Source organism: Lytechinus pictus, chromosome 17, assembly GCF_037042905.1.
Source record: "Lytechinus pictus isolate F3 Inbred chromosome 17, Lp3.0, whole genome shotgun sequence".
Classification (NCBI taxonomy): Eukaryota; Metazoa; Echinodermata; class Echinoidea; order Temnopleuroida; family Toxopneustidae; genus Lytechinus; species Lytechinus pictus.
In genome coordinates, this window is record NC_087261.1 from 20201751 (window position 1) to 20229361 (window position 27611).

General features: G+C 38.8%; 2 protein-coding genes across 12 annotated transcripts in view; one reads left to right on the forward strand and one right to left on the reverse strand.

The window, feature by feature from the left end:
• LOC129280146 (protein 4.1-like) overlaps window positions 1-5388 on the forward strand; it is an 82284-nt gene extending 76896 nt beyond the window's left edge. For all 11 annotated transcript variants that reach the window (XM_064112306.1, XM_064112312.1, XM_064112314.1 and 8 more), the window contains one exon: window positions 1804-5388. In XM_064112306.1, coding sequence (XP_063968376.1) covers window positions 1804-1944 — 141 coding nt within the window. In that variant the 3' untranslated portion in view covers window positions 1945-5388. The remainder of the gene's footprint in view (window positions 1-1803) is intronic.
• On the reverse strand, window positions 4445-26437 carry LOC129280679 (lactadherin-like). Its single transcript, XM_064112317.1, has 7 exons — window positions 26285-26437; window positions 25738-25911; window positions 18115-18434; window positions 17524-17701; window positions 11658-11881; window positions 8779-8928; window positions 4445-6816 (listed from the first exon to the last, which is right to left on the reverse strand). The coding sequence occupies exons 1-7, from the start codon at window positions 26352-26354 to the stop codon at window positions 6661-6663; spliced, it is 1272 nt and encodes a 423-aa protein (XP_063968387.1). The 5' UTR covers window positions 26355-26437; the 3' UTR covers window positions 4445-6660.
• Between the last annotated feature and the right edge of the window lie 1174 nt (window positions 26438-27611).

Consider the following 27611-nt stretch of genomic DNA (forward strand, 5'->3'; position numbering starts at 1 on the left):
TCCTTTTTGGAGTTAAATAATTATTAAGGATTACACACATAGCAAGTTGCTGTAATGAATCTGCTTACTGGGGAGCAATTCATGAAACAATTAGTGATTTCCTCTGGTTATTTGTTATGTGCTACCGCTGCTTTCGCTAGCTTCTACATGTAGGTTGCCTTGCGTGAAGTCCTCTCAGAATGAAGGATGACATTGATTTTGTTTGCATAATCTGTCTTGTTATGTTTTGCCTGTAGCATGTGTGTGTATTTAAAAAGAAAAGTTGCCATCTTGCTTCCATTTTCAATGGTTTTGGCTGTGTCACAAACCCAAATATAAAGTAGGTTATCGTGGAGGGAAGTATGTTTCATTTCACAGCAAAACCATGTTTCAATCTCCAAGGTGACATTAGGAATGGTTTGGAGAAAACAATGTGTTTTTTCCCATCCTTGAAAAGGTGAAGCTACAGAGTCCTGTGAACAAGGGATTCATTCATCTTTTCCACGTACCTGATAAAACTAACTAAGCATACAAGTGAACAATGAATTATGTTCTGATGGTGGAATATCTTTTGGCATAATAATGTGGTTGATGCCCAGATCCTGGGTTCCATTTCACAAAGACTTGCTTTATTAAAATTGCCAAATTTCTATAACAGATTTACTAACCGCCAGTCAGATTGAAGGATTTCAGCAGCTTTTCACTGCTATTGCAAATTCATTATTATAACAATTTATATGAATCAGGCCCCTACACCCTATTTGTCTACTTTGATTCCATTTGGTGTTATTCCACAATATCTGATCCTAGTTTGAGTTCATCTACTTTAATACCATTTGGTCTAATTGCCATACATCCCATTTGCCACTTTGTCTAATTTCAAGTTTATAGGCTTTACCACTTTGATCCAATATTCTCCGGGTCTCACACAATTTAAGTCTATACGATTACATGTAGATGAACTGTTTATGCACCAAATTTGATTTGGCAAAGTGCAAAATGATAAGTAGACAAGGGGAATTGAAACGATCTGTGCATTAGCTTGAATGACATTTAGACCAAGTGAGAAACAGAAATTAAACCAAATTGATGGCAAACCAAGTGGGATTAGCAATGATGAAGATTAGCGAGACGGTCTGAGAATAAGGCCATCTACTTGTACAGACCTGCCAACCAGTACGTTTTAGCCGTATTTAGTACGTTTTTGCAACCAAAATACGGCAGTACGTTTTTTCTTTGAAAAATACGTTTTTTTTTTTTTTTTACTAAATCGTAATTCATTGAGAAAAATAATCTCTATATGTCTCTATTTCATAAAACGTACACAAATATGGTTAATAGATCAATGTAATTTCAGGTAACTTTTTTTTTCAATCATTTTGTTAAAACCAGTGTGAAGATATACACATGTTTTAATGTTTTTTTTTTCATCTGCAAGAGCAGTGCGCATTTTAGCTTGCATGCAGCTTGAGCGCCGCGATACAATTTTTTATTCCTAGAGGTTGGCAGGTCTGCTTGTAGACCAAATGGATAGAAACCAAATCAATGACGATGAAGAATGAATAAATTTTGATGTATTTATAGTTAGAGCTCTTGTTGGAACATAACCCCAAAAAGCTCTTTCTAATAGTGTCTTTATTTATCTATCCAGTCTTGAACTCTTGTTGGAATGCTCCTCAGGGAGTGTAGAGAGTGCATACATGTACATTGTGCGCAGACATGCCAGGATCCGATAACATAATGTATTAATCGCTATATAAATGTAACTTTTATTATTATTATAATTAGTATTATGATTATCTCATTTTTCTCTCTGTCTATCAGCTGTTAGCGGAGACTTTAGCCGAGGAGCAGCTCCAGAATCCTGACTTCCAGGTCACCCGCATCGTCATCCAGAAAGAGGGGGAAGAGATTAACGGAGATGTGGAAGGAGAGGAGGGGGAGGCTCAATCAGCTCAGGATTAAGCTAATCCGCACTAATCTAATCTCTGTTAATCTATTCTCTGGAATTTTTACATGGCCACAGCTTCCTATAGTACTTGATTTCGACCCAAGGTCACCATCGGGGTATGTAACATGAAGCTTAGTGATTGATTATTGGGATGATTTCTATGATGGGTTGCATTGATTATTGTGTATGATCAATTGTATAAATCAGCCCAATATCAAACACTGAGGTTTAAGTTACAGTGCCTAGGTTTATTTGTAAGGAGACAACCAGAATCTACACTGTATAAAATGAAGAGAAAATATAATGTCTTTGCATTTAGACTAATGACATGATATAGATTAACTCGATTTTCTCATTAAGAAATTGCTTTTTGTTTTGTTTTGTCCAAGAATCTGTCAATTCTGACTGGCCCAACAAATACAGTTGAATTTTTCGACAAAATATTATATCAAAATTTAGATTTATGACCAAACAATTTTAAATGATACATGTAGTAATGAATTATATATCAAAATTTGTAGGCTTCCTGAATAGCAAGATTGGGCAGTTGTTTCTAGACTCGCCTTCAGATGTTGGAATTTATCAGATCTTCATAAGATGTGAAAATAGTTTAGCTTTTCTTACAAAACATTCTCCTTTTACTTTTGAGCCAAAGGTCTTTAACAAGTAAAAAATGCATTCTTGCTCTGTAGTCTCTGTTGCAATGCTTAGAACTGAAATAGGAGCAGCAAAAAGGTTTATTACTAAATAGCATCTAACTAAGAATTTTATTTGTACAAGTAATTGATGAAATAAAGATTTATAAAGAAACACTGTCACAAAACGAGAAAAATATTGTATTCTGGGAAAGGGAATTTGGCGGAAGGTGAAGTGGAAATTCTAATGTAAAGTTGAAAAGAAACTTTTAATATATTAGCGTCATCACTGTCATTCTTGTAGGTTAAGTTAATATTTGTATATGTACAGCCGATTTCTTGATTTCAAATGGGGTTTCTGTGGAGTGATAGATTTGACTATCGACCTTAACAAGCCCATCAATCAAAAATGAATTGCCGATTGAGGATAACTGACGTTTCAACTTGTTATGGCGAAGTGGTGTGAACGTAATTCATGATTGTAAAAATGACATTAGGTTGTAATGGGTAAGAAGCACAAAAGGAGTGGGCAGTCATGTTATCTTCGTCACTATTGTCAATTGTTTGAATGACTCTTTGTTGGAAAAAAAAAAGTGAACTTGGCTACTCCATGTTACTTCACATATGCCTGTATATAAAGCACAATTTCTGCCATTTTGTGATATTCATTCATTCATTCACAGATATAAAAGTAGAAAGAAAATATATATATCTAAGCTTATACTCTTTTGTATTCTTTTTCTTCTTACAAGGGTGTTGTAGGCAAATGATCCTGGAAAATCTGATTAATAATGACGATGCCCGAGTGAAATTAAAAGAACGGATATAGTGGTATTTTTAGGCTGATTATGAGAGGTTAATAGTAAGACAATATCATTTTAGTGTGATTTATGTCTGGCACAGATTGTATAGGTGTCTACCAGCAGACAAGAAGCCTAGTGCCAAGTCAAAATGTTTTAAAAAAGGAGATTTTTTAAAAATAATTTATGGGTTAACCTTGATCAAGTTCCATGGCTTTGTGAATAACTTGCATGAAATGTACCAAAAATCTAAAATAATATACTGTACATGTACATGATTTGACTGAAATTTATCCTTAAGTAAATGTATTTTGTTTTCTGTTGATACTTGTGTATGATTTTAATTTGTTTACTTTTTCAAATTGGATAGTCTGGTAATATTTTTTTTCATATCATACTTGAGCCTAAATGATATTTGTTCATGTAGGATGTTATAACCAGATAGTGAAGAATTTAGTAGTGGGTCTGAACTATGACAGCCCCATATGCATCCACAACACATCCAATAAATTAATCTTTATGATCTCAACTTTTTTAATTAATCCCTGAATGCAATGAATCAGTACTAGTTGTCTTGTGAAGAGTGGGCTCGAGGCGACCATGGACAGTTTGCATGTACTGCCGACTATCAACATAAATTATTTCCCATCTTGAAAATCATTGCAAGATGTTAGGGTGAAAAAGTGATGGCATTTGTATAGTAGTGAAAAATTAATAATTGTTTGTTCTCATGTGTGGAAATTGAGAATTTTTGTCATGGAGAAAATGTACTATTCAAAGTGGATCATAACGAACATTTCTTATTTCAACTAATGGAAGATTGAATGAATGCTTGTTGAAGAGATTTACATTGAAGATTATTGATGTAGTGATGGGCAAGTTGTTTATATATCAGGTCTTTTTATTTGTCTCCTCATATTATGAACATGAAGCCTGCATATTGGATAGCTGTTATTTAAGTTGACAAAGAAATGTTTAGATATTGTAAATTTAGATATAGTCTGTAAACTCTTGCTTTAATGAATGACAAATATTTTCTGCCATATCTTATCATGTTTTTTTTTTTTTTTTTTGATCAGTGTGGTTTTGCCCACAATTGCTATTATGAAATAATTCTGTATAATTTGCTTCAGCAGATAATGTAAATGCATTCTACTCTTCGAAGAGAAAATTATGAGATATTATTGGCCAGAAGGGATTATCTTCTCCCAAGTGGTGGATGAGATTGTCGGTGCAAAGAAGTTGCTAGTTGTGATAGTTGTAGTGTTGTTGTGGGTGGCAGGCAACAAGGCAATTTTCAAGCCTGGTTAGATTGCTGTTTAGTTATCATAGGTGTTTGAATTGTACAGATAATACTCGCAAACTGTGTAAACATGTGTGTATTTTAGCAACTATCACTCGTTTTATTCAAGGGAATATTCTTTTCAATATAACATGTATCATAACTACATAAATAAATGATTAGCTGCAAAACAAATAGTACATAGAATAAAGCATATCCTTAAATTTTAATTGTAATGAAAATGTAGATTACGGTGATCTTGCCATGAATTAAGTAAGTAGCATTGTCAGTTTATAGCGGTGTTTTGTTTTGCAACTTTTCTTAGCCATTTTCATTTCGACTGATTCTAGCGTTGAACAATCACAACAGACACACTTGTACAGATCTGTTTGATTTTTACACATCTTTTACAACGGAGTGCTTTCCAGGCAATTTCATATATATATATACTCAACTTTCATTTTTTGAAATTTTCTTTCTTTTATCCTAGTCTTCTGACTTTTTGAAGAATCCATGCTTAGGTTGATTACATTTCCACATTATTTGAAGTTCTTTGATTTGTTTTGGTAAGAATGATTGTTTAATGGAGCTAAGATATATCCTGTTTTTGTAATGTATTGAGTATGTAAAACGCTCATTAAGACAAACACAACACTTTTTTGTGAATGGTGGTTGTGAGACAAATCGTTCCAAGTTCCTATTTACTGACAAATAAAACATCTAATTGTTGCCCCACACAAATTTAATCGATTTGGTATTCTTTTGGAATTCATTGTAAAAAAAATGTAGATTAGTTGACAGTTATTCAAAAGGAGTTCCTTTTACATTTAGTTGTGCGACCGTTTGTGATCCTTTGGTTGCAATCAATGTTGCACATAATCACAACATTATAACTAGTAGCTTGACCAATTGTGAAAGGCCCTTGACCTGTCCCATGACAAAAGGAATTTTTCAAAATTTGACCTTTTTTCTTGATTTGGGATGTTTACTGTATTATGTTGCTAAAGGAAGTGGAGTGACATAACTCCCAAATTCTAAAGTATAAATTTCAAAGCAATTAAAATATAAATTTACTTCCACCAAAAATAATGACACGTTTTCCTCATTTATGAAGAAAGTAATTCCACATACACATAATTCCTTCCTTTTGTCAGTGGACTGCTGAGTGGTTTACATATGGGTAGCCAAATATTGTTCATATCATGAACTGGCATGCACAATTGCATATGCTCAAAATCGCTTAGGTACTAAACAAGTATTAGAGATTTCACCTGTTTTCAAATTTCTCATTGTCAATTATGAAGATATCCTTATTTAAATCGAAATTGGAAAGCTACAAATCTCTCTTAGGAATGAGAGAGAAAAAAATTATATCCCTTATAATGAAATATAAAAGGAATAGGGAGTCGATGACATCATGCTGCTTATGCGCAGAATTTAATCGTGAAACCATTGCTCACACGGTGACACAACATTTGCTTGGCGACAATTTCTCCGCCTTTATTTTTCTAAGATATAGGGTTAGGGTTGCAATAGGGTTTATGTTAGGTTTAAGAAAGGGTATAGTGTTAAATCCAGGGTTTAAGTTGATCATTCCATTTATGTGTCGTTGTTGTCCCTGGAACAAATGTCATGGAACAACTCACACCTCTGGGGCCTGTTTCATAAAGGGCTTGCAACTGTTTTAACTTTGCCATAATGGCAACTGCCATGGTAACAGGGCTCAGCAGCCAATCACAATCCAGGTAACCATGGTACAGTGGTTGCCATAATGCCAAAGTTACAACAGTTGCAAGTCCTTTATGAAGCGGACCCCAGGTGGGTGTTTCATAAAGCTGTTCGTGAGAACAACTGGTGAACCTTTCTTGTGGTAAATGTTATAATTGGCGATGGTTTAGCAAGTAAGAAAGGATCACCAGTCGTTTTTAATGTTGCTTTTAACTATGAACAGCTTTATGAAACGGCCGCCAGGCGATTCTTTACAATTACGTTCTGTCACTTATACTGTATGAATTAATCGCTTTCGTGTTCCGACATCCCCAGGACCTCAATCCTCATTGCCATGGCCGTGTGATATTGGAATGGATGAAACCTTACGTAGCGAGCTTTGAATGGTCGTTGAAAGAGCGTGGTTGACAGAGTGATGTTATCATAATTACCATTATAAGGCTGTAATTGATACCATAAAAGTACAAGTGTGAAAGGGAGAACGAAGGGGAACGGTAGTATTATGTAACGCAAATGAGTAAGAAAATTAGGGGCCCATTTCATAAAGGACTTGCAACTATTGTAACTTTGCCATTATGGCAACTACCATGGTAACAGGGCTCAGAAGTCAATCATAATCAAGGTTTCCATGGTAGTTGCCATAATGGCAAAGTAACAACAGTTTATGAAGCGGTCCCCAGAAATGAAATGGTTTGTAAAGACCATAACCATGTTGGACAGGTCTAAATGATAGGACACGAATAACCAACCGTCTTTCATGGGATTAAAAAAAAATGTCTGATGTTTTACTTTCATCCTCAGTAGCCAACATAGTTCAGAACAACCAATTGTTTCAGAGACTGAAGCTTATGATGTAGTCTAAAAGTGTAAACATAAACTTATATACTGAGATTTGTGACAGCCAAATGAAAAGTTTAAAGGTGAATGAAGCCCAGCCGTCGTTATTGCATGTCAGGATAAAACATATATATCTGATTCAAATAAAAGTAAAAATAGAAAGATCGATGTAACTTTTTAAACAAGTGGAATGCCTCTGGCCGTCTCACCTGCATCACGCGATTCAATATAGCAGCAGTGCTGATTTTGAAAACTACTATAACTCGCACAAGATGTTCAGTGATACTTGGTTACTCTTATTTCCACGTTTTATGAACTAGACCAATACACTTATAGAGATATGATGGCAATTCAACAAATACCCCCAACGTGGCCAAAGTTCGTTGACCTTACATGACCTTTGACCTTGATCATGTGACCTGAAACTCGCACAGGATGTTCAGTGATACTTGATTACTATTATGTCCAAGTTTTATGAACTAGACCAACACACTTTCAAATTTATGGCTGTAATTCAACAAATACCCCAATTTGGCCAAAGTTCATTGACCCTAAATGACCTTTGACCTTGATCATGTGACCTGAAACTTGCACAGGATGTTCAGTAATACTTTATAACTATTATGTCCAAGTTTCATGAATCAGATCCATAAACTTTCAAAGTTATGATGGTAAATCAACAGATACCCCCAATTCGCAAAGTTCATTGACCCTAAATGACCTTTGACCTTGGTCATGTGACGTGAAACTCATGCAGGATGTTCAGTGATACTTGATTAATCTTATGTATAAGTTTCATGAACTAGGTCCATATATTTTCTAAGTTATGATGACATTTCAAAAACTTAACCTTAGGTTAAGATTTTGATGTTGATTCCCCCAACATGGTCTAAGTTCATTGACCCTAAATGACCTTTGACCTTGGTCATGTGACATGAAACTCAGGCAGGATGTTCAGTAATACTTGATTAACCTTATGGCCAAGTTTCATGAACTAGGTCCATATACTTTCTAAGTTATGCTGTCATTTCAAAAACTTAACCTCAGGTTAAGATTTGGTGTTGACGCCGCCGCCGCCGTCGCCGTCGCCGCCGCCGTCGCCGCCGCCGTCGCCGTCGGAAAAGCGGCGCCTATAGTCTCACTCTGCTATGCAGGTGAGACAAAAATCAAGCTGTCGCGATCGTTCCCCTTTGTTCCTGCCGCTTCAGCACTGCTGAATTAACATTCAAACCTCCATAATGAGCTTTCTCATTCAAATCATCCGAGTTACAGGTGAAATTCTCAGTGGGTCTCCTACCAAGGCCCAGGGTCCACAAGGCTGAGGATTCAATTTTTCTACATCAAAATTATTATAGCCTAACTTTATAAACCTTACTTTTGGTGCCAAAACACGCCCGAATAATCATTCGCATAGTTGACTTTAACGTGGTTTGAATGAGTACGGTGTTTTCTAGAGTGTATATTTCATTTTACATTGACGATCAGTCTGATTAGAGGAAAATACTTTGATGTGGACGAATGTACGTAATGCTCGGCCTCGTGGACCCTCATTAAAATTCAACCAACCTTAGAGCAGCCACATTCTTCCTCCGATGGGTAAAACCATTTTACATTGTCCAGTGAGTAGGAGATGTCATAAGATATGACAAAATGATCCAGTTGAGCCTGACCCTGCGTGACAACGCCAGTCACTAGCATTACTTCTCCAATATCAACCTGAAATGTAAGATCAGCTAGCACATTAATTGCCACTTGGTGTACCCCTAGGCCCTGTAGCCCAGCAATTGATCAAGGGCTGATTTCTACGACTGATTGTATCAGTGGTGGATCCAGGAGGGCACATTCGGCCTGTTCCCCCTTCCTTTTGAGAGCCATAATAAAACATTTTAATGTAAGTATGCCCCTCCATTTTGTAAGTGAGGACCTTTATTTTTGCGTGTCAAATTTTCCTCCGGGAAAATGTGCCCCTTTCTTTCGAAAATCCTAGATCCGCCCCTGGATTGCATTGGGTATTGTGTATGAACAATCGTTAAAATAAGTCCCGTGATCAAATGTTAGGCTTTATTTTATTAGGCCTTAGACTGTCGACCTTCTGGGGCCTGTTGCATAAAACTTTTTACCTGAGAAAACTCTGGTAAAAACTGAAAACTAAGGTTAGTCTGATTTCTGCCATTGACTTTAACGGTTACACTTCGTAATTCCGAAGGTTCTTTATTCCGAAGATTCGTTATTCCGAAGATTCGTAATTCCGAAACACGTAAATAGCCCATACCTTGATGTTCGTTAATCCGAAAACGTAAAAGGGTTCGTTAATCCGAACATTTGTGGCGTTATTCCGAAGGTTCGATAATCCGAAAACGAAATAAGGTTCGATGTTCCGAAGATTCGTTAATCCGGAAACGAAATAAGGTTCGTTGTTCCGAAGGTTCGTTAATCCGAAAGCGAAATAAGGTTCGTTGTTCCGAAGGTTCGTTAGTCCGAAAGCGAAATAAGGTTAGTTAATCATTTAGTTTTCGGACTAACGAACCTTCGGAATTACGAACCTCATTTCTTTTTCGGATTAACGAACCTTCGGAATTACGAACCTCACTTCGTTTTCGGACTAACGAACCTTCGGAATTACGAACCTCATTTCGTTTTCGGACTAACGAATCTTCGGAATTACGAACCTTCGGAAATACGAACCTTCAGAATAACGAACCTTCGGAATATCCGAACCTTCGGAATAACGAAGCTTCGGAATTACGAATGTATGCGGACTTTAACACGGCAAAAACTCCGGTAAAAACAACCTGAGTTTTCTCAGGTAAAAAGTTTTATGCACGGGCCCCTGGTATCGTCTCACATGGTCTAACTCTAGTTTGTCTACAACCAATTTGTTGAAGGTCAAGTCCACCCCAGAAAAATGTTGGTTTGATTAAACAGAGAAAAATCAAACTAGCACAATGCTGAAAATTTCATCGAAATCGGATGTAAAATAAGAAAGTTATAGCATTTTAAATTATCGCTTATTTTTCACAAGGCAATTATATGCACAACTCAGTGACATGCAAATGAGACAGTCGATGATGTCCATCACTCATTATTCATTTTGTTCTTTATTGTTTGAATTATACAATATTTCATTTTTTACAGATTTGACAATGAGGACCAACTTTACTGAACCATATAGTATTAAATAATGCCGATTTTACATAATCAGGGAGGAATAAATTTTGTTTAACATGACAATGAGGAGAAAATTAGAATATACAAAAGAAATAGTGAGTGGGTGGCGTCATCAGTCTCCTCATTTGCATACCGACCAGAATGTGCATAAAACTGTTTTGTGAAATTTAGCGAAATTTCAAAATGTCATAACTTTCTTATTTTACATCCGATTTTGATCAAATTTTCAGTGTTATGCTTGTTGGATTTTTCTCTTTTTATTCAAATCAACAACTTTTTGGGGTGGACTTGTCCTTTAATTATTTCATGTAAATGCCATTTCGCCCATTAACCAATTTGTATAATTTCTAGTTTAGGGATACCCATTGCATCTATTATTCACTTGATTTATGTTAGTCTATACGATTGGATGCACACTTTATGAATAATAATAATAATAATATTCCGCATTTATATAGCGCTTAACACATCAGAACGACGTCTCTAAGCGCTTTACAGATATATTATTACCCCGGTCATCGGATCCTTGCATGCCCGCATACAATGTATGCACCTTCTCCACTCCCTGGGGAGCATTCCAACAAGAGTTCCAAGACTCAATTGCTAGGCATACTACATAGGCTTTCGCATCCTACCGGGTACCCATTTAACACCTGGGTGGAGAGTGGCAAATTGTGGATTGACGCCTTGCCACAGGACGCTAGGCCATGGTGGGATTCGAACACACGACCCTCTGATTACAAGGCGAGAGTCAGAACCGCTACACCACGGCGCTTCCACAATGAACAAAAGGTTCATTGGACAAAGTGCAATATAATAAGTAGCCATAGCCGAGACCAACTGGGCATTAGACTTAACAACATACTAAGGTTGGGTATTGATCCAAGTGGGAACTTATGTAGACCAAATTGCAATTATATCAAATGTATGAGACCAAATGGATTTAGTAAATTTGGTTTGAGATTATTTGAAAAGTAGACCAACAAAGTAAATATGCATATATATCAACTTCTTTTTATTTTAGACCGGGTATGCCTTGGGACCCGGTGGTCTTATGAATGGGAGGTTATGGTTTACATCCCCGGCCGTCCAAGTTGTACCAAATACTTCAAGAAATGGAACCCTCCTCCTTCCAGCTTGGCGCTCCACATTTAGACCATGAAGGGTGATGATGACATGTTATGCAGGGTCCGCTGGTAGATCAGTTTTATAACTGAATCGTCTACACTGGGCAATTAAATCAATATTCATTATCAACATTATTATATTATTATTACCTTAATCCATGTATTTACTTTCCCGATTTTCGTTTCATCAGGCATCCATGCTCCTAAGCTAGTGTTTGTTGCCATATGATTTAATCTTCCACGATGAGCTTCTGCGCCTGGCTTAGACACATAGGAGGCAGTCATACTGGAATCGGGGACCCGGCCATCTTCCACACCCAGACCATCTCCTCTGAGAATTCTGCAACCAAGTTGACCTTTGATATTCATGGATGCTATAATGTTGGATTAAGGGGACAAGGTTATTGACATGGCAGAACCAGAATTTTGAAAAATAGGGATGCAAATAGCATATTTGAAAATACAGGGGACAAAGACAATGATTTTATCAGATTAAGCTATGTATGTTCAATGAGCAGCTCTCACAGAGTGGAGGGGGTGCGTATCTATTGTGACCAGCCTGGTTCCACAATTGGTGTTATGCTCCTTGAGAATGGTCTTGACCTCGAGCATCGTTATAGTGGCCTTGTCCTAGGACGCCAGATGAGGCCGGGGATTGTGATTGGGGGTCTAAGGAACTGACTAAAAGGGTAAAATAGGGGGTCGGTGATGATGAAGATTTTCTAGTGCTTTACTTTTCAAACCTCGCCTTGGTGTCAGAGGTCTGAAATCGTTCACATCAGGCAATCAGTCTTTGGTCTCTGTCAGTCCTTGGTCTTGGACAGTCGATCCTTGGTCTAGGGCAGTCAGTCCTTGGTCTTGGACAGTCAATTCTTGTTCTTGGGCAGTCAGTCCTTGGTCTCGGACATTCAGTCATTGGTCTCGGACAGTCAGTCCTCTGTCTCGGGCAGTCTTTCCGTTATGTCGGACAGTCAGTCTTTGGTTTCAGCCAGTCAGCCCTTGGTCTGGGGCATGTAGTCCTTGGTCTTGGTCAGTCAGTTCTCGGGCAGTCGGTTCTTAGTCGCAATCCTTGGTCTAATTGGTAGTCATTCCTCGGTCTTGGGCAGTGCCAGTCTTTTCTCGATCTTGAGCAATCAATCTCTGGTCTCAGGCACTCAGTCCCTGGTCTTAGACAGTCAGTCTTAGGTCTCAGGCAGTCAGTCCTTAGTCTCTGGTAGGCAGTCCTTGGTTGTGCACAGTCAGTCCTTGATCTCGCGCAGTCAGTCCTGGGGGTTCGGGTTTTTTTTAACTGGCCTTGGCTTGAATAGTTTCTGGCTACACGCGCATTTATCCAGGATTAAAAGAAAGAAAAAAAATATTGATGCCATGAATGGCCAAACAAAAGAGCAGATGTCATACTTTCATCCAAAAGGGTATCTTCAACACTATATACACTTTTTAAAGACGTAGGTTATCTTCAAATGCTTTTGTGCCTTGGTTGTCTCTCGTACAGAAACATTCCCGTTTAAGAAGGAATATTGTTGATTTCATTTTGAATTCCAGCACATATCACTTTGCTGTTCCAGGGACACAGTTCTTATCTAAGTCATGCGTCATGCGATCAATGTCGACATAACTTCATAATTTTGATTAATCCTTGCTTTGTTTAGCCCATCCTTTACAGCAAAGTGAACACCAACGATAATCCATCAAGATTAAGACTTACTTTTTACCTGACCATGTAGGCCTATTCTATAGAACTTGGACCATCTTTAAGGGTTGTGTGACGAGATAACAATGTTTTCCAATTTTATTTCATTTCATTTATGAACTAACGTTTACGAAATATGACAATTTTACCTTTATGGACCATGCATAAAGCCTACTTATGTTCATTGTCAATTCACGCCGAAAAAGGAATGCAATTTCGATCGGACTTCCAGTTAGGTCTGCCAAATTCGACCTTCCTTAAGTCAAATAATCCTCTAAGCAGAAGCAACCTTCCCAGGCTATTTCTTGGACCTAGGGCCCCCGGGGGGGGGGGGGAGGCACTCACATATATTGGTGGTACGGGGACGTGCCGCTTTGATGACCCCCTTTTTCAGACCTAATTTTCAGTTCTCCAGATACTCCGAATGACAAAAGTTCGGTTCAGAAGCCGCCTAGCCCCGCTCGCAAGACCCCCATAAGGCCCCCATTCCACAGACCGGAGACCATTGAAACCCGGGGGGGGGGGGGGGGCAGTCAAATATATTACTGTACACACGCGTGACCAAAAAAACGCGTTTAAAGGGGTGTTTTGGATGCGGTCCGCGCGTGGACTCGTTAACGGTATAAAAAACACCAATTTTCAAGAAAAAGGGTGGTTTTGAAAGACTGGTCAATGGTCAATCGCGGGGTCAAACGTATTTAGAGTATGTTTTTTTCCCCAAAGCTTTTTTTAAGACTAGCCAAACGTGTTTAGGGTATGTTTTCCCCAAGCTTTTTCCCCGAGGTCATATTTTGGCGACATCTTCTTTAGGGGCCAAAATGTGTAAATAAATCCCGCGAAAAACTTGTTTAGGGGGTTATTTTGCACACAGAGAAAAACTCGTTTCGGTGGTGTTTGAAAATTTCTTGGTCACGCGTGTGTACAGCAATATATTTGACTGCCCCCCCCCCCCCGGGCATTGAAAGGCCACTGAAAGACTTAAAATTGGTGAGGTCTTACAGCGGTCTTCAAGATCACTGAAATTTGTCATCTCTGTGATGGAATGGCTCAGAAAGACCCCTCAAAGAACTCTGAAAGACTGATGGATATTTCTTGTCTTACTGGTCTTAGACTAGTCCTATATATAGATCTTTCAATGGTCTTTGAGAGATCTTTTATGCAACAAGTGATCTTTCAGAATTCTTTCCATGGACTTTGCCTGGTCTTTCAATGATCTCTCATGAGTCTTACAGTGATCTCCGCAAATATTTTGAGAGACTGCCGAAATATCATTGAAAGACTATTAAGACCTTTGAAAGTTCATCGAAAGACCACTGAAGCCCGCACTGAAGGACAATTTTCCTGTATGACCGTTGTAATTCCTGTTTTGACCCGTTTCAAAAAGTTTTGGAGCCCATGAAGACCACGAAGATCACTGAAAGATTGGTCAGGACTCGTATAAGGCCTCAAAGACCATCGTAGGTTCACTGAGAAACCTCTGATAGATCTACCAGAATTCATGGTCTTTCAAAGGTCTTTCAGCGGTCTTGTTCTCTATTGAATGAGGGTTTTACGAGACATCTCAGTTCCCCAGCCCTCCCGAAATTGTCCAGCGCGAGCACCGCATGCAAGAGATGCACGTACGGCTTCGCAACTCCCTACATGATATTAACTAGTAGCCGGTCTATGCATGGCGAGTGCATGCACAGCACTATGGTGCAACGTATTTGCAGTGCCGCGATCCCGTTGCGTAGACCCTGTTTTTCACACCGCTTGGTATATATTTGGAATATTTAGTTCTCAAGACCCCCTAATTTACCCTTTTAGTCAGTTCCTTAGACCCCCATTTCAGAGTTTCGTGAGGCACACCCCCATCAAAAAAATAATTTGAGTGCCCCCCCCCCCCCCGGGCCTAGGGCTTGTTGCAGAAATAGTTGGTTTAAAGGCAACTCAGAAAATCAAGCGTCTGCGATCGCGATCCTCCACACAATCTCATCCGTATCCTATCCCAAATACGTGCATTCCATTGGTCGTAAGTCAAGTTGCAATTGATTTTTGGAGTAGTGTTTGATCGTAACTCTCTCTGCAACGGGCCCCAGAATATGTAAAGCATGCATTATTCATGTCCAGACTTGGTCAGATTGACCTGTGTATATACCTGTTGTGTTTGAGAGAGGTCCAAATCCTAGGAGTTTTTACAGATTTGACAATGAGGACCAACTTTACTGAACCATATAGTATTAAATAATGCCGATTTTACATAATCAGGGAGGAATAAATTTTGTTTAACATGACAATGAGGAGAAAATTAGAATATACAAAAGAAATAGTGAGTGGGTGGCGTCATCAGTCTCCTCATTTGCATACCGACCAGAATGTGCATAAAACTGTTTTGTGAAATTTAGCGAAATTTCAAAATGTCATAACTTTCTTATTTTACATCCGATTTTGATCAAATTTTCAGTGTTATGCTTGTTGGATTTTTCTCTTTTTATTCAAATCAACAACTTTTTGGGGTGGACTTGTCCTTTAATTATTTCATGTAAATGCCATTTCGCCCATTAACCAATTTGTATAATTTCTAGTTTAGGGATACCCATTGCATCTATTATTCACTTGATTTATGTTAGTCTATACGATTGGATGCACACTTTATGAATAATAATAATAATAATATTCCGCATTTATATAGCGCTTAACACATCAGAACGACGTCTCTAAGCGCTTTACAGATATATTATTACCCCGGTCATCGGATCCTTGCATGCCCGCATACAATGTATGCACCTTCTCCACTCCCTGGGGAGCATTCCAACAAGAGTTCCAAGACTCAATTGCTAGGCATACTACATAGGCTTTCGCATCCTACCGGGTACCCATTTAACACCTGGGTGGAGAGTGGCAAATTGTGGATTGACGCCTTGCCACAGGACGCTAGGCCATGGTGGGATTCGAACACACGACCCTCTGATTACAAGGCGAGAGTCAGAACCGCTACACCACGGCGCTTCCACAATGAACAAAAGGTTCATTGGACAAAGTGCAATATAATAAGTAGCCATAGCCGAGACCAACTGGGCATTAGACTTAACAACATACTAAGGTTGGGTATTGATCCAAGTGGGAACTTATGTAGACCAAATTGCAATTATATCAAATGTATGAGACCAAATGGATTTAGTAAATTTGGTTTGAGATTATTTGAAAAGTAGACCAACAAAGTAAATATGCATATATATCAACTTCTTTTTATTTTAGACCGGGTATGCCTTGGGACCCGGTGGTCTTATGAATGGGAGGTTATGGTTTACATCCCCGGCCGTCCAAGTTGTACCAAATACTTCAAGAAATGGTCTTTGAGAGATCTTTTATGCAACAAGTGATCTTTCAGAATTCTTTCCATGGACTTTGCCTGGTCTTTCAATGATCTCTCATGAGTCTTACAGTGATCTCCGCAAATATTTTGAGAGACTGCCGAAATATCATTGAAAGACTATTAAGACCTTTGAAAGTTCATCGAAAGACCACTGAAGCCCGCACTGAAGGACAATTTTCCTGTATGACCGTTGTAATTCCTGTTTTGACCCGTTTCAAAAAGTTTTGGAGCCCATGAAGACCACGAAGATCACTGAAAGATTGGTCAGGACTCGTATAAGGCCTCAAAGACCATCGTAGGTTCACTGAGAAACCTCTGATAGATCTACCAGAATTCATGGTCTTTCAAAGGTCTTTCAGCGGTCTTGTTCTCTATTGAATGAGGGTTTTACGAGACATCTCAGTTCCCCAGCCCTCCCGAAATTGTCCAGCGCGAGCACCGCATGCAAGAGATGCACGTACGGCTTCGCAACTCCCTACATGATATTAACTAGTAGCCGGTCTATGCATGGCGAGTGCATGCACAGCACTATGGTGCAACGTATTTGCAGTGCCGCGATCCCGTTGCGTAGACCCTGTTTTTCACACCGCTTGGTATATATTTGGAATATTTAGTTCTCAAGACCCCCTAATTTACCCTTTTAGTCAGTTCCTTAGACCCCCATTTCAGAGTTTCGTGAGGCACACCCCCATCAAAAAAATAATTTGAGTGCCCCCCCCCCGGGCCTAGGGCTTGTTGCAGAAATAGTTGGTTTAAAGGCAACTCAGAAAATCAAGCGTCTGCGATCGCGATCCTCCACACAATCTCATCCGTATCCTATCCCAAATACGTGCATTCCATTGGTCGTAAGTCAAGTTGCAATTGATTTTTGGAGTAGTGTTTGATCGTAACTCTCTCTGCAACGGGCCCCAGAATATGTAAAGCATGCATTATTCATGTCCAGACTTGGTCAGATTGACCTGTGTATATACCTGTTGTGTTTGAGAGAGGTCCAAATCCTAGGAGTTCTACCCGGAGAGCCCCCATCATGACCTTGTTCGTCAAGTAAATGGATGCTGTCCTGGGTTGGACGCGAACCAAGCGCGCCAATAATGGTATCTCGAAGACGTGGGTCACGGGGCTGTCCGAATCGTAATTCCCAGCAAACGCCTGGAAACAAACACAGATCACTGATGTATATGAGATGTCTGCTTTCTATATTCCCGATACGATTCAACAGACATTTTTTTTAATAAAACATTTCGTATGTGGGAGCTATTTAAATAAATTATGGCTTTGGATTTCATTGGCTTTTCGATTTGAAAACCGAAGAAGTTGAAATACGAAAGAAAGGAGACCCAAAAAGTAGAAGTCAACCCCACCATCATGCATACAAAAACAAACCAGTGTGACAATCTTTATTTTGTGAAATGTTTCTTCCAAGAATCTTGTTGCATTTTTTTTTGGGGGGGGGGGGGCAGCAACAATCGTTAGGCCTATTATTTGAATATCGTGGCATCATTATGTTCAATCTTTTTCAACCGTAAAAAAAAAAATCATTCGCCAATGATATTTTTGAATACCTGAATATCATTGTTGTTCCTATAATAGTCCCAGTGGATACTGTCCCGACTTGATGCTAAAGTGAATGACGTCACATGTCTTGTACTTTTTGGCTTTCCTTGTGTAACGATGGCGGTGATGATGAAGATCGATTCAAACTTAATTTCAAGCCATTGGTATGAGTCGTCATTTCCGGCGGGAAGCCAGGCCGATTCTCCATTCAGACGGGCATCGTGGCTGCAGGCACGGCGGCTAAAGCAACTGGATGCGGTAATTGCCGAGTCGGGGACTGCGCCACTCTCCAGTCCAAGAGGGTTACCAGGCGGATTGCAACGGGAAACTGTTATTGTGAAGCAAAGGATGAACGTTTTAATGTGGATCTGCAAATAATTATTGTGGATCAAAGAAAGAGTAAACGGTTAATAAGATTCACCATGGCCTGGAGCAGAATGAAATCCCAACTGAGCACCTAATATGAGAATGTGCAGATTGGTGCCAACATCTACACGCAGACACTAACATTCTGACGGAATTGCCTATAGCTGACATCGCAGTACTCAATTCATAAAATTTAGATATTCAACATCAAGCTACATTGATGTGGGAGAGAAATAATAGCTCGTTTTAATTAAATAGGTACATCTATAACCTGGAACTGTCATACAGTCTATTGTGCACGCATGGTGCACTCCACGGCGTTCCCTGATGAAGGCCTATACTCCTTTCAGACGGGATATAAAACCATTTTTAACTCTTTGAATGCCTGATAAATACGTACTCAAAAAGACCTCTCCATGTTTTAAAGCTAAATGAACGTAGTTGCAGTAAAACACTGATTTCGTGAGAAAGTCTGTAAAACCAAGGTAAAGTATTGATATATCATCGTGGATCTAGATCTGGTACAGTTACATAAACTGAACTTTGTGAAATCATAATATCTAGCTAAAAAACGATCACACTGAACATCGCCAACACAGATAGGCACACGTGGGACAGTGTATTATTATTGCTGGAATAAAGACCCGACGGAAGTGACCGAATCCGCGCTTATTTTGCTTATTTCTCAGCAATTACACAATTTCTTCCAGAATCCTTTGGCACATATTTTTTATTCATTAAAACAGACACTTTGGTGATCATCATATTACATTCTGTAAAAAGTCATTTTGAGATCGTTCCCACAACTGGAATTTATCTTTAAAATCTATGCGGATATATGGTTACAGCCCGATAGACCGCGGGTCCGATAGACCGCGGATCCGACAGACCGCGGGTCCGATAGTCCGCGGGTCCGATAGACCGCGGGTCCGATAGACCGCGGGTCCGATAGTCCGCGGGTCCGATAGACCGCGGGTCCGATAGTCCGCGGTGTGTGTAAAATTATTATCAGGATATAGTGAGATCCAATGTCATCAAGAGGTCAAAAGGCCAATTATACGAGTCCATGGGGTTCTATAACGATGACCCAACGGACAATCGCCCCCTGACATCTACTTCAAGGAAAATATTATCCCCATATTTTTATCGTCAGGGATTGTTACCCCCCCCGGAAATTTACCCTCTAGACGCTATACGGAGCCTCTAAAATGCCATCGACTTGACGACATGGCGAGATACTTTACCTTGCCTTGTCGACTAAATAAGCTTATTAAGTCCACATGGCGCGATACGTTATCCTGCCAAGTCAGTCCACTTATAAAAAGTTATATGTCAACATGGCGAGATATTTTATCTTGCCAAGTCGACTTAAATAAGTTACATGTCAACATGGCGATATATCGGGACTTGTACACTTCATATCTCGCCATGTGGACATATCGACTTGACAAGATAGAATATATAGCTATGTCGAAATAATAAGCGTATTAATTACATAGGCGGTGGAAGCGGGGGGGGGGGGGGGGGACCTTTCCCCCATAAATTTGAGATGGGGGACGGTCCCCCCTAGATTTTTAGTTGAGAACCCTTTTTTTGGTTGTCAATTTGTTTTCTACGTGTCCCCCCTAAATTGAGGTGGACCCCCACTAAAATATTTTTGTCCCCCCCCTAATTTTGGTTGATAACCTTTTTTTTCTTGTCAAAATTTTTTGGTGGTCCCTCCTATAAATTTTGGTTGGTTTGCTTGTCAAAATTTTTACCTGTGTCCATCCCAAAATTTCAGGTGGACCCCCCTAATTTTTTTTTCTTCCGCCGCCAATGATTAATTAAGACATGGCAAGATAAAGTACCACGCCATGTCACGTTGATGGCATTTTCAAGGCTCCGTACTAGGGGTAATTATCCGGGGTAATTGTCTGGAGGGTAAATTTCCGGGGGGGGGGGGGTAACAGTCCCCGGCGGTAAAAATATGGGGATAATATTTTCCTTGAAGTAGTTGTCAGGGGGTGATTGCCCTAATTGGGTTATTGTTATAGAACCCAGGCGCGGATCCAGGATTTCGTGGGGAGGGAGGGGGGGGGGGATATTCGACCTTTTTTGGCGCCCATGTGTACTTTTCGAAAAATGGCGCCCACTCCCTCCCGGTCAGGCTAACTTAAGTGCATTAAATGGATTTTGAATTATCTTATAATCACATTAAAAAAAAAACAAAGACCACTTTTTCATCTGTTCTTGAAAAAAAAAATCCATGATTATATAATGTAATATAAATGGGAGCGCGAAGCACGAGCAATTTTTTTATTTATTTATTATTTTTTTTTTTTTTGGGGGGGTTCAATTTGTAACCAGAGTAGGCCCTACTAGAATATTGTGTGAACGGGAGCTGTAGTTTCTGTATTTTTGTTTTAGAATACTAAATAACCTCTTGGGAATAATGCAATCTCGAAGCAATCGACAAATTCTCCTCATCAGCGGCGTATTTATTCAGCATGGGTGCACGGGGGTGGGGGGTGGCGACGGCACCAAGTTAAAAAAAAAAAAATGAAGTGGGAGGGGGGTAGACGTTAAAGAAAATCTGAGATTTCATTCTTAAAAACACATTGAGGTATCTCACAAGGCCTAAATAAATAATGAGAACGCGAAGCGCGATCTGATTTTTTAAAATATATTTTTCATGTATTATATCCTGAAAGCCTAAGTCAGGGGCGGACCCAGCTTCCGCCAATAGGGGGAGGGGTCATTTTTTCACCCATATTTTCCCCGATCGGCCGCTCAAAGTTGATTTTTTTTTGGTTTCTTTGAAGGGGTTGTCCCAGTGCCGTAATGAGCCAACAATTTCGAGGGGGCTCGATATGGTGTATCGCATAAAATTAATAAGAAGTTGTCAGTGAGCGAAGCGAGCAAGCAAATATTATGACATTTTTATTACAAAAATACAAGGTTGTGATAGATTTTGACATAATATTTGGAAAATAATATTATATTTCATCCTAATCCCTTTCCTTTTCTCTCTATTTTGCTTAGTCTTGATTCTCTCTTTTTTTTTGGGGGGGGGGGGGGGTGGGCAAAACGCCCATGTTCTAACAGTCATTTCCTAGCTTTACTTTATAAGCAACATAAATGTGTAATAATCTCTTAAGCCCTATGTAATCTAAAAATGAAATTTCATGTATTTTGTCCTGAACATTGAACATTTTGGGCAATGTTTGTGAACCTGAACAGGACGCGTATGTAACTAGATAATTACCACGAGCGCGAAGCGCGAGCAGAAATGTTAAATATTCGTTCTGGCCTGGTCGAAAAGGGACCTGTTAAGGATGTTTTGCAGTAAGCCATTAAGACGATACATATTTCAACGATTAAATAATGCGAGCGCGAAGTGCGAGCTGAACATTTTTGATATTCCAACCTAAAAAGATGAGATTTCAAATCCCCCAATGGGACATTTGATTCATGTTTGTCAATTATGAAAAAGCATGGGTAATTTTTGGTATCTTCCTTCAATAATAATGCAAGCGCAAAGCGCGAGCAGAAAATTTTTGATATTCTGATCCGAAACTGGATAATTTTAGCACGTTTTGAATAAGATCAAGCTTTGTATCTCAAAAAACATGCGTGCGCGTGTTTTAGAGTTAGACAGAATCCTGGCAATCTGAATACATTTCAATTTTCATCATAAAAATCAATAATGCGAGCGCAGAGCCCGAACTGAAAATAATATTTGAAATTCCGATGTGAAAAGGGTCAATTTAAGCACTGTTTACAGCACTGTGTATATAGGGAAATTTGATAGCACTATATAAATAATGCGAGCGCGAAGCGCGAGCTGATATTTTATTATTAAATTGACCTAGGATCGAGACATTTTAGGCCTAAGGACATTTTGTCATCATATAAGAATGATGACTATCTTCTATTTCTTTTCCTAAAACTTGTCAATATTTATTTCTGAAAAAATTGACAATTTAGTTTTTATGAATTCATACAAATTTTATTTCATATTTATTAATCTGTTAAGCCTAATGAGTTTGTGAAATTTGTTGACAGTGCATGAGGCCTGAAAACCTGATATTTTAAGTATTTTTGTAATCATGAATAGGATTCATTGGTTGATATATTTTTAGCAAATAATGCGAGCGCAAATCGCGATCTGGAATTTTTTAAAGGGGGGATTTAAGTAGTTTAATTGTTATAGAATTAATAAATAGGTATACATAACTCACCAATCGAAATGCGAGTGCACAGCGCTAGTTCATAGGCATTTATTTTTTTTTTTTACAATCGAGACACCTGAAAAGGTATATTTAGAGAATCTTATATGAAATACAAATAACTATAAAACGGACATTTTCCAGAGCAAAAAAAAAATAAATTAAAAACATAAATTGGTAAATAAAACAAAATAATGAAAGATCGATGTCCGAGCTGAATTATGTTTTGTATATTGATATCAAAACTTGATATTTTGAACTACATATCAGCATATTGAGCAAGATATAATATGTATCTCATCGAACAGGCAATGCGAGCGCGATGCGCGAGCGAAACATTAATATAGTGACATTAAATATTTTCAAAAATTGTTTTCCAAGTCTTCTCCTTACCTTATTTCATTCACTCGTCTTCCTCCTTTTATGTTTCGTCTTCTTTTTTTCTCCTTTCTTTCCCCCTTTTTTATTTCCCCGTTTTCCCCATTTTATTTGCTCTGTCAATAGGGGGGGGGGGGGTTGCCCTCGGGCCGCCTTGATCCGCCTATGTTAGTAGTTGTTATGATGAACACGATGCATATCTATTAAGAAATGAATGCGACCGCGAAGCGCTAGCTGAAAACTTTTATAATGATGAAATGAAAAATACATTTTCAGTTGTCAGGTTAGAATATCAAATATTTTCAGCTTGTGCTTCTCGTTCGCATAAAAAAACTGTAAGGTCGGGATGCGTGTATAACTAAACAATTTATTTATGCCAGCGCGAAGCTCGAGCTCAATTTTTTTATATACTGACTTAAGAAGGACTAAGGTATAATTCCTATTCTAAATGCTTGTCCTTTTTCTCTTCTTTTTTTTCTTCTGTTTCTTACCCCTTTTTTGCGCCACCATGGGGGGGGGGGGGGGGGCAAAATCTTTGCCCCCTGGATCGGCCTATATATGTTGACTTGAAAAACACTAACACTTACATGTGGGATTGATGCAGAGGATGCATACCTCATTAATCAAATATTGCGAGCGCGTAGCGCGAGCTGAATTTGATAATAACCCTTTTTTGTGACCCTCAACAGGGTATCTATCTCGCTAAACAGACTTTAAACTCGAAAACATTGTTTTTGTCTGTTATCGTAAAAACGGGATATTTTAATTTAGCCGCATTAATTTAAGTTTTTTGGGCAGGACATATATTTCACTTTAAACAGGCAATACGATCAATGTTGCGCCCCCAGTCGAAAATGAATTTGCATGAAGCCCCCTATAAAGTTCAAGGTCAATTTGGCGCCCTCGGTTGAACATAAACTTGGCACCCCCATGTGAAATATAACTTTGCCCTCCCTCCCCCTCTCTGAAACATGTATTTGTCGCATTATGGTCAAAATTCAAATTAGCGCTCCCCTAATTCGAACATCATTTGGCGCCCCCCCCTCCCAGTTCAAACATCAGCTCGGCGCCCCATAGTTCGAACGTCATTTAGGCGCCATCAAATCGACGTCCAGGTCAACATCCCTCTTCCGTTTCCCATCTCCTTTTCTTTCTTTTGTTCTTTCTCTTATATATCCTCATTCCCCTCCTTCCTTTCTCTTTCTTTCCCCCTCTTTCTCTCCTCTTTTCTTCTTCTCTTCTTTTCCTCCTCTCTCTCTCTTTTTCTTCTCTTTATTTTCCCCTTTTCTTCTCTCATTTCTTGTCTTCCTTTCCCCCTTTTCTTCTCCTTTTCCCCATCTTTTCTTTCCCCCTTTTCTTCTCTTTTTTCTGTCTTTTCTTTCCTTCTTCCTCTCTCTTTTCTCGTTTTTCTTCTCTTTCTCCCCCTTACTCTTTTTTTCTTCTCTTTTCCCATCTTCCTCTCTCTCTAAATATTATTCTCTTCCTTCCTCTTTTTTTCTTCTTCTTTTCTTCTTCTTTTCCCCCTTTTCCTTACTCCGTTCTTTTCTTTTCTTTCTTTTCCCTCTTCCACTTTTTTATCTTTCCCCCTTTACTTCTCCCTTTTTCTTTTTCTTTCCTTTCCCCCATTTTTTTCTTTTAATCTTTTTTCTTCTTCTCTCCCTCCCCCTTCCTCTCTCTCTCTCTTTCTTCTCTTCTTTTCCCCTCTTCCTCTCTCTTTTTTTTCTTATCTTTCTTCCCATCTTCATCTATTTAAATATTCTTCTCTTCCTTCCTCTTTTTTTTTCTTTTTCCTCCTTTTCCTTTCTCCTTTCTTTTCTTCTCTCCCTTTCTCCTTTCTTTTCTTCTCTCTCTTTTCCCTCCTCTCTTTTTTCTCTTCTTTCCCCTTTTCTTCTCCCATTTTCTTTTTCTTTCCTTTCCCCTTTTTGCTCTCTTCCTTTCTCCTTCTTACTCCCTTTTCTATTCTCTTCTTTTCCCATCTTCCTCTTTCTTTTTTATTCTCTCCCTTTTCCCCCCCTCTTTTTTTGAGCTGGGGGTTGGGGGGTGAGGCAGTTCCCACTCGGCCCCCCCCCCATGGATCCGCACCTGATAGAACCCCATGGCCTTGTATCATTCGACCTTTGGACCTCTCGATGACATTTGATATATCTGATCATAATTTTACACACACTGCGGACTATCGGACCCGCGGTCTATCGGACCCGCGGTCTATCGGGATGTCCCCGGATATATTAGACGTCATTCGTGACATGGACATTCGTCTTTTCCAGTCAACATTCGTAGCCATTGACATTCTATGGAATATTACGTGAATTCTATATAGAAGACAGCCTCGTCCTATCAATCAGAACGAGCAGTTTTAAGGAGTGTCATGAAGATTCTACAGACGGAACGGGGTACCGCACAGACAGTTCACGTATGTGAGAAAAAAGAAGAAAAAGAAAAGGTACTGGGAGTGAACTACATCGTTCTCCGAGCTACCCTCTACAAAGACATCATATCATAGTTTCTCATTCAATCCCGCATGCATACATGGTGTTACTTAGGGGAAAATGGACGAAAATCTAAAAGTAGTCTCATCAAGGAAGAATCATTATATTGGCATTTTCAAAAATTTGTGAAGTAAACTTTACTATCTCCTTAGGGACTAAATAATTAAGATGGAAATGAAGAGCTCACCGGGACAGCATACAACTGCCACACTTTCTTCCACTCTGCCATGTGTTGGCCCTCCGGATTGCCAGCAGTCGGAGATATCAGTAGCATCGGGAGGACACACCACTGATGCAGTGTCAGTCACGCCTTCGAGGAAAGAAGTTCCGTTTTCCTCTCCCCCGACGATAGCATACACACCTAGGTCGGTGAAATATAATGCTTGTTAATGATATAGACCTGATAGACGAACCTAACTTACAGACCGGCTTCATGTAACAATCATGAGTCAAATATTGTTAGGCATTATCTCACCATTATCTAACAATTATTTATGAGATTACCTACAGCGGAACGAAATCCTGAACCTCATCCTAAACCCAACATAAAACAGTATTGCAACCTGAACGATACATCTGAGAAGAAATAAAGTCCGGAGCAACTGTCGCACGAGCAAATGTCGTGTCACCGTATACAATACTCAGACGAAACCAACCGAGACCAACAATTTGCTTCATTAGTATGTAGAGAACATTTTTTATTGGTGGTTTTGCAAGGTTAATGGCATACATACCTCCAAAACCGAGATATTGACACGCAAGATGAAATGAGTTGCTGGTCCAATTTTCTTGGTGAATGCGCATGTATTTTGTTGGATTTGAGTTGGTTACAAAAGCCAGGAGTCTTTCACTGAAACGTCCCTCATGAAATTTAATGGCGCGGATGAACATATCTGTAATACATAATGCACCGTTTTTCAACCAGAGCAATCAAAGCGGATCAAGTTTTACATTTTTTTAATTCAGAAATCCGGAGTATTTCACGTTTATTATATCAAACGAGACAGCCTTCAGTATACGGTATTTAATTGATTTGCTATAATTGTTTTTATTTGTATTATTCATCCATGGCAAGTCCCTCATGAAATTTAATGGCGCGGATGAACATATCTGTAATACATAATGCACCGTTTTTCAACCAGAGCAATCAAAGCGGATCAAGTTTTACTTTTTTTTTCAGAAATCCGGAGTATTTCACGTTTATTATATCAAACGAGACAGCCTTCAGTATACGGTATTTAATTGATTTGCTATAATTGTTTTTATTTGTATTATTCATCCATGGCAAGAAAAAAGTTTGAACTTTAACGGCAGAGTTCAAGTATGAAACTGCATAATTCCAGAGAATAGGGAACCCTTATAGATGTACTCTATAGTAGTAGATAGTTTTTCACGACCTACACCATAAATAATATTTGTAATGTTCAATATATTATGTTGTTAAATATTGTAAGTTTTTATTTCATTAGTGATGTAACTTTAATGTATTGATTTAATTTGTTCTAATTTGTATTAAGTATTTCAGGATTAAGGTTAAGGTTTATTGTATAATTCAGATAAGGTTTCGTGTATAATTTAGTAATTAAATATATTTTGTAAAGCGCATAGAGAGTCTTTTGACTATTATGCGCTATATAAATTTCAAATATTATTATTAATATTAAATCATTTTCTTATCCTTTGGAGTACCATTTTCACACTTCTCCCTTAATAGCCTTAACATTTTCCATCGTTCTTCATGCCTCTCACCGTTGATGTCTCTCGCTTTCGCTCCTCAACTTTTATCGTACTCTTGTCAGTTCTTCCTGAACCCTATAATAGACTGGGCTATTTCGACGAACGGGGGGGGGGGGGGGGCTCATTCAGCCCTTTTATTATTTCGGCCGTCGATCGCGCGATCGCGACAAAAATTGCACGCGCGTTACCCATGGAATACTTTACAAAACAATAAGATTTAATTTTGCGTAAAATCTAATTGCTAATTAATTATGCTAATTTATGCGTAAAATCAAAAGTTTACTCTAATTAACTAAGTAATGCCCTTAAAATGCTAATTTTTGG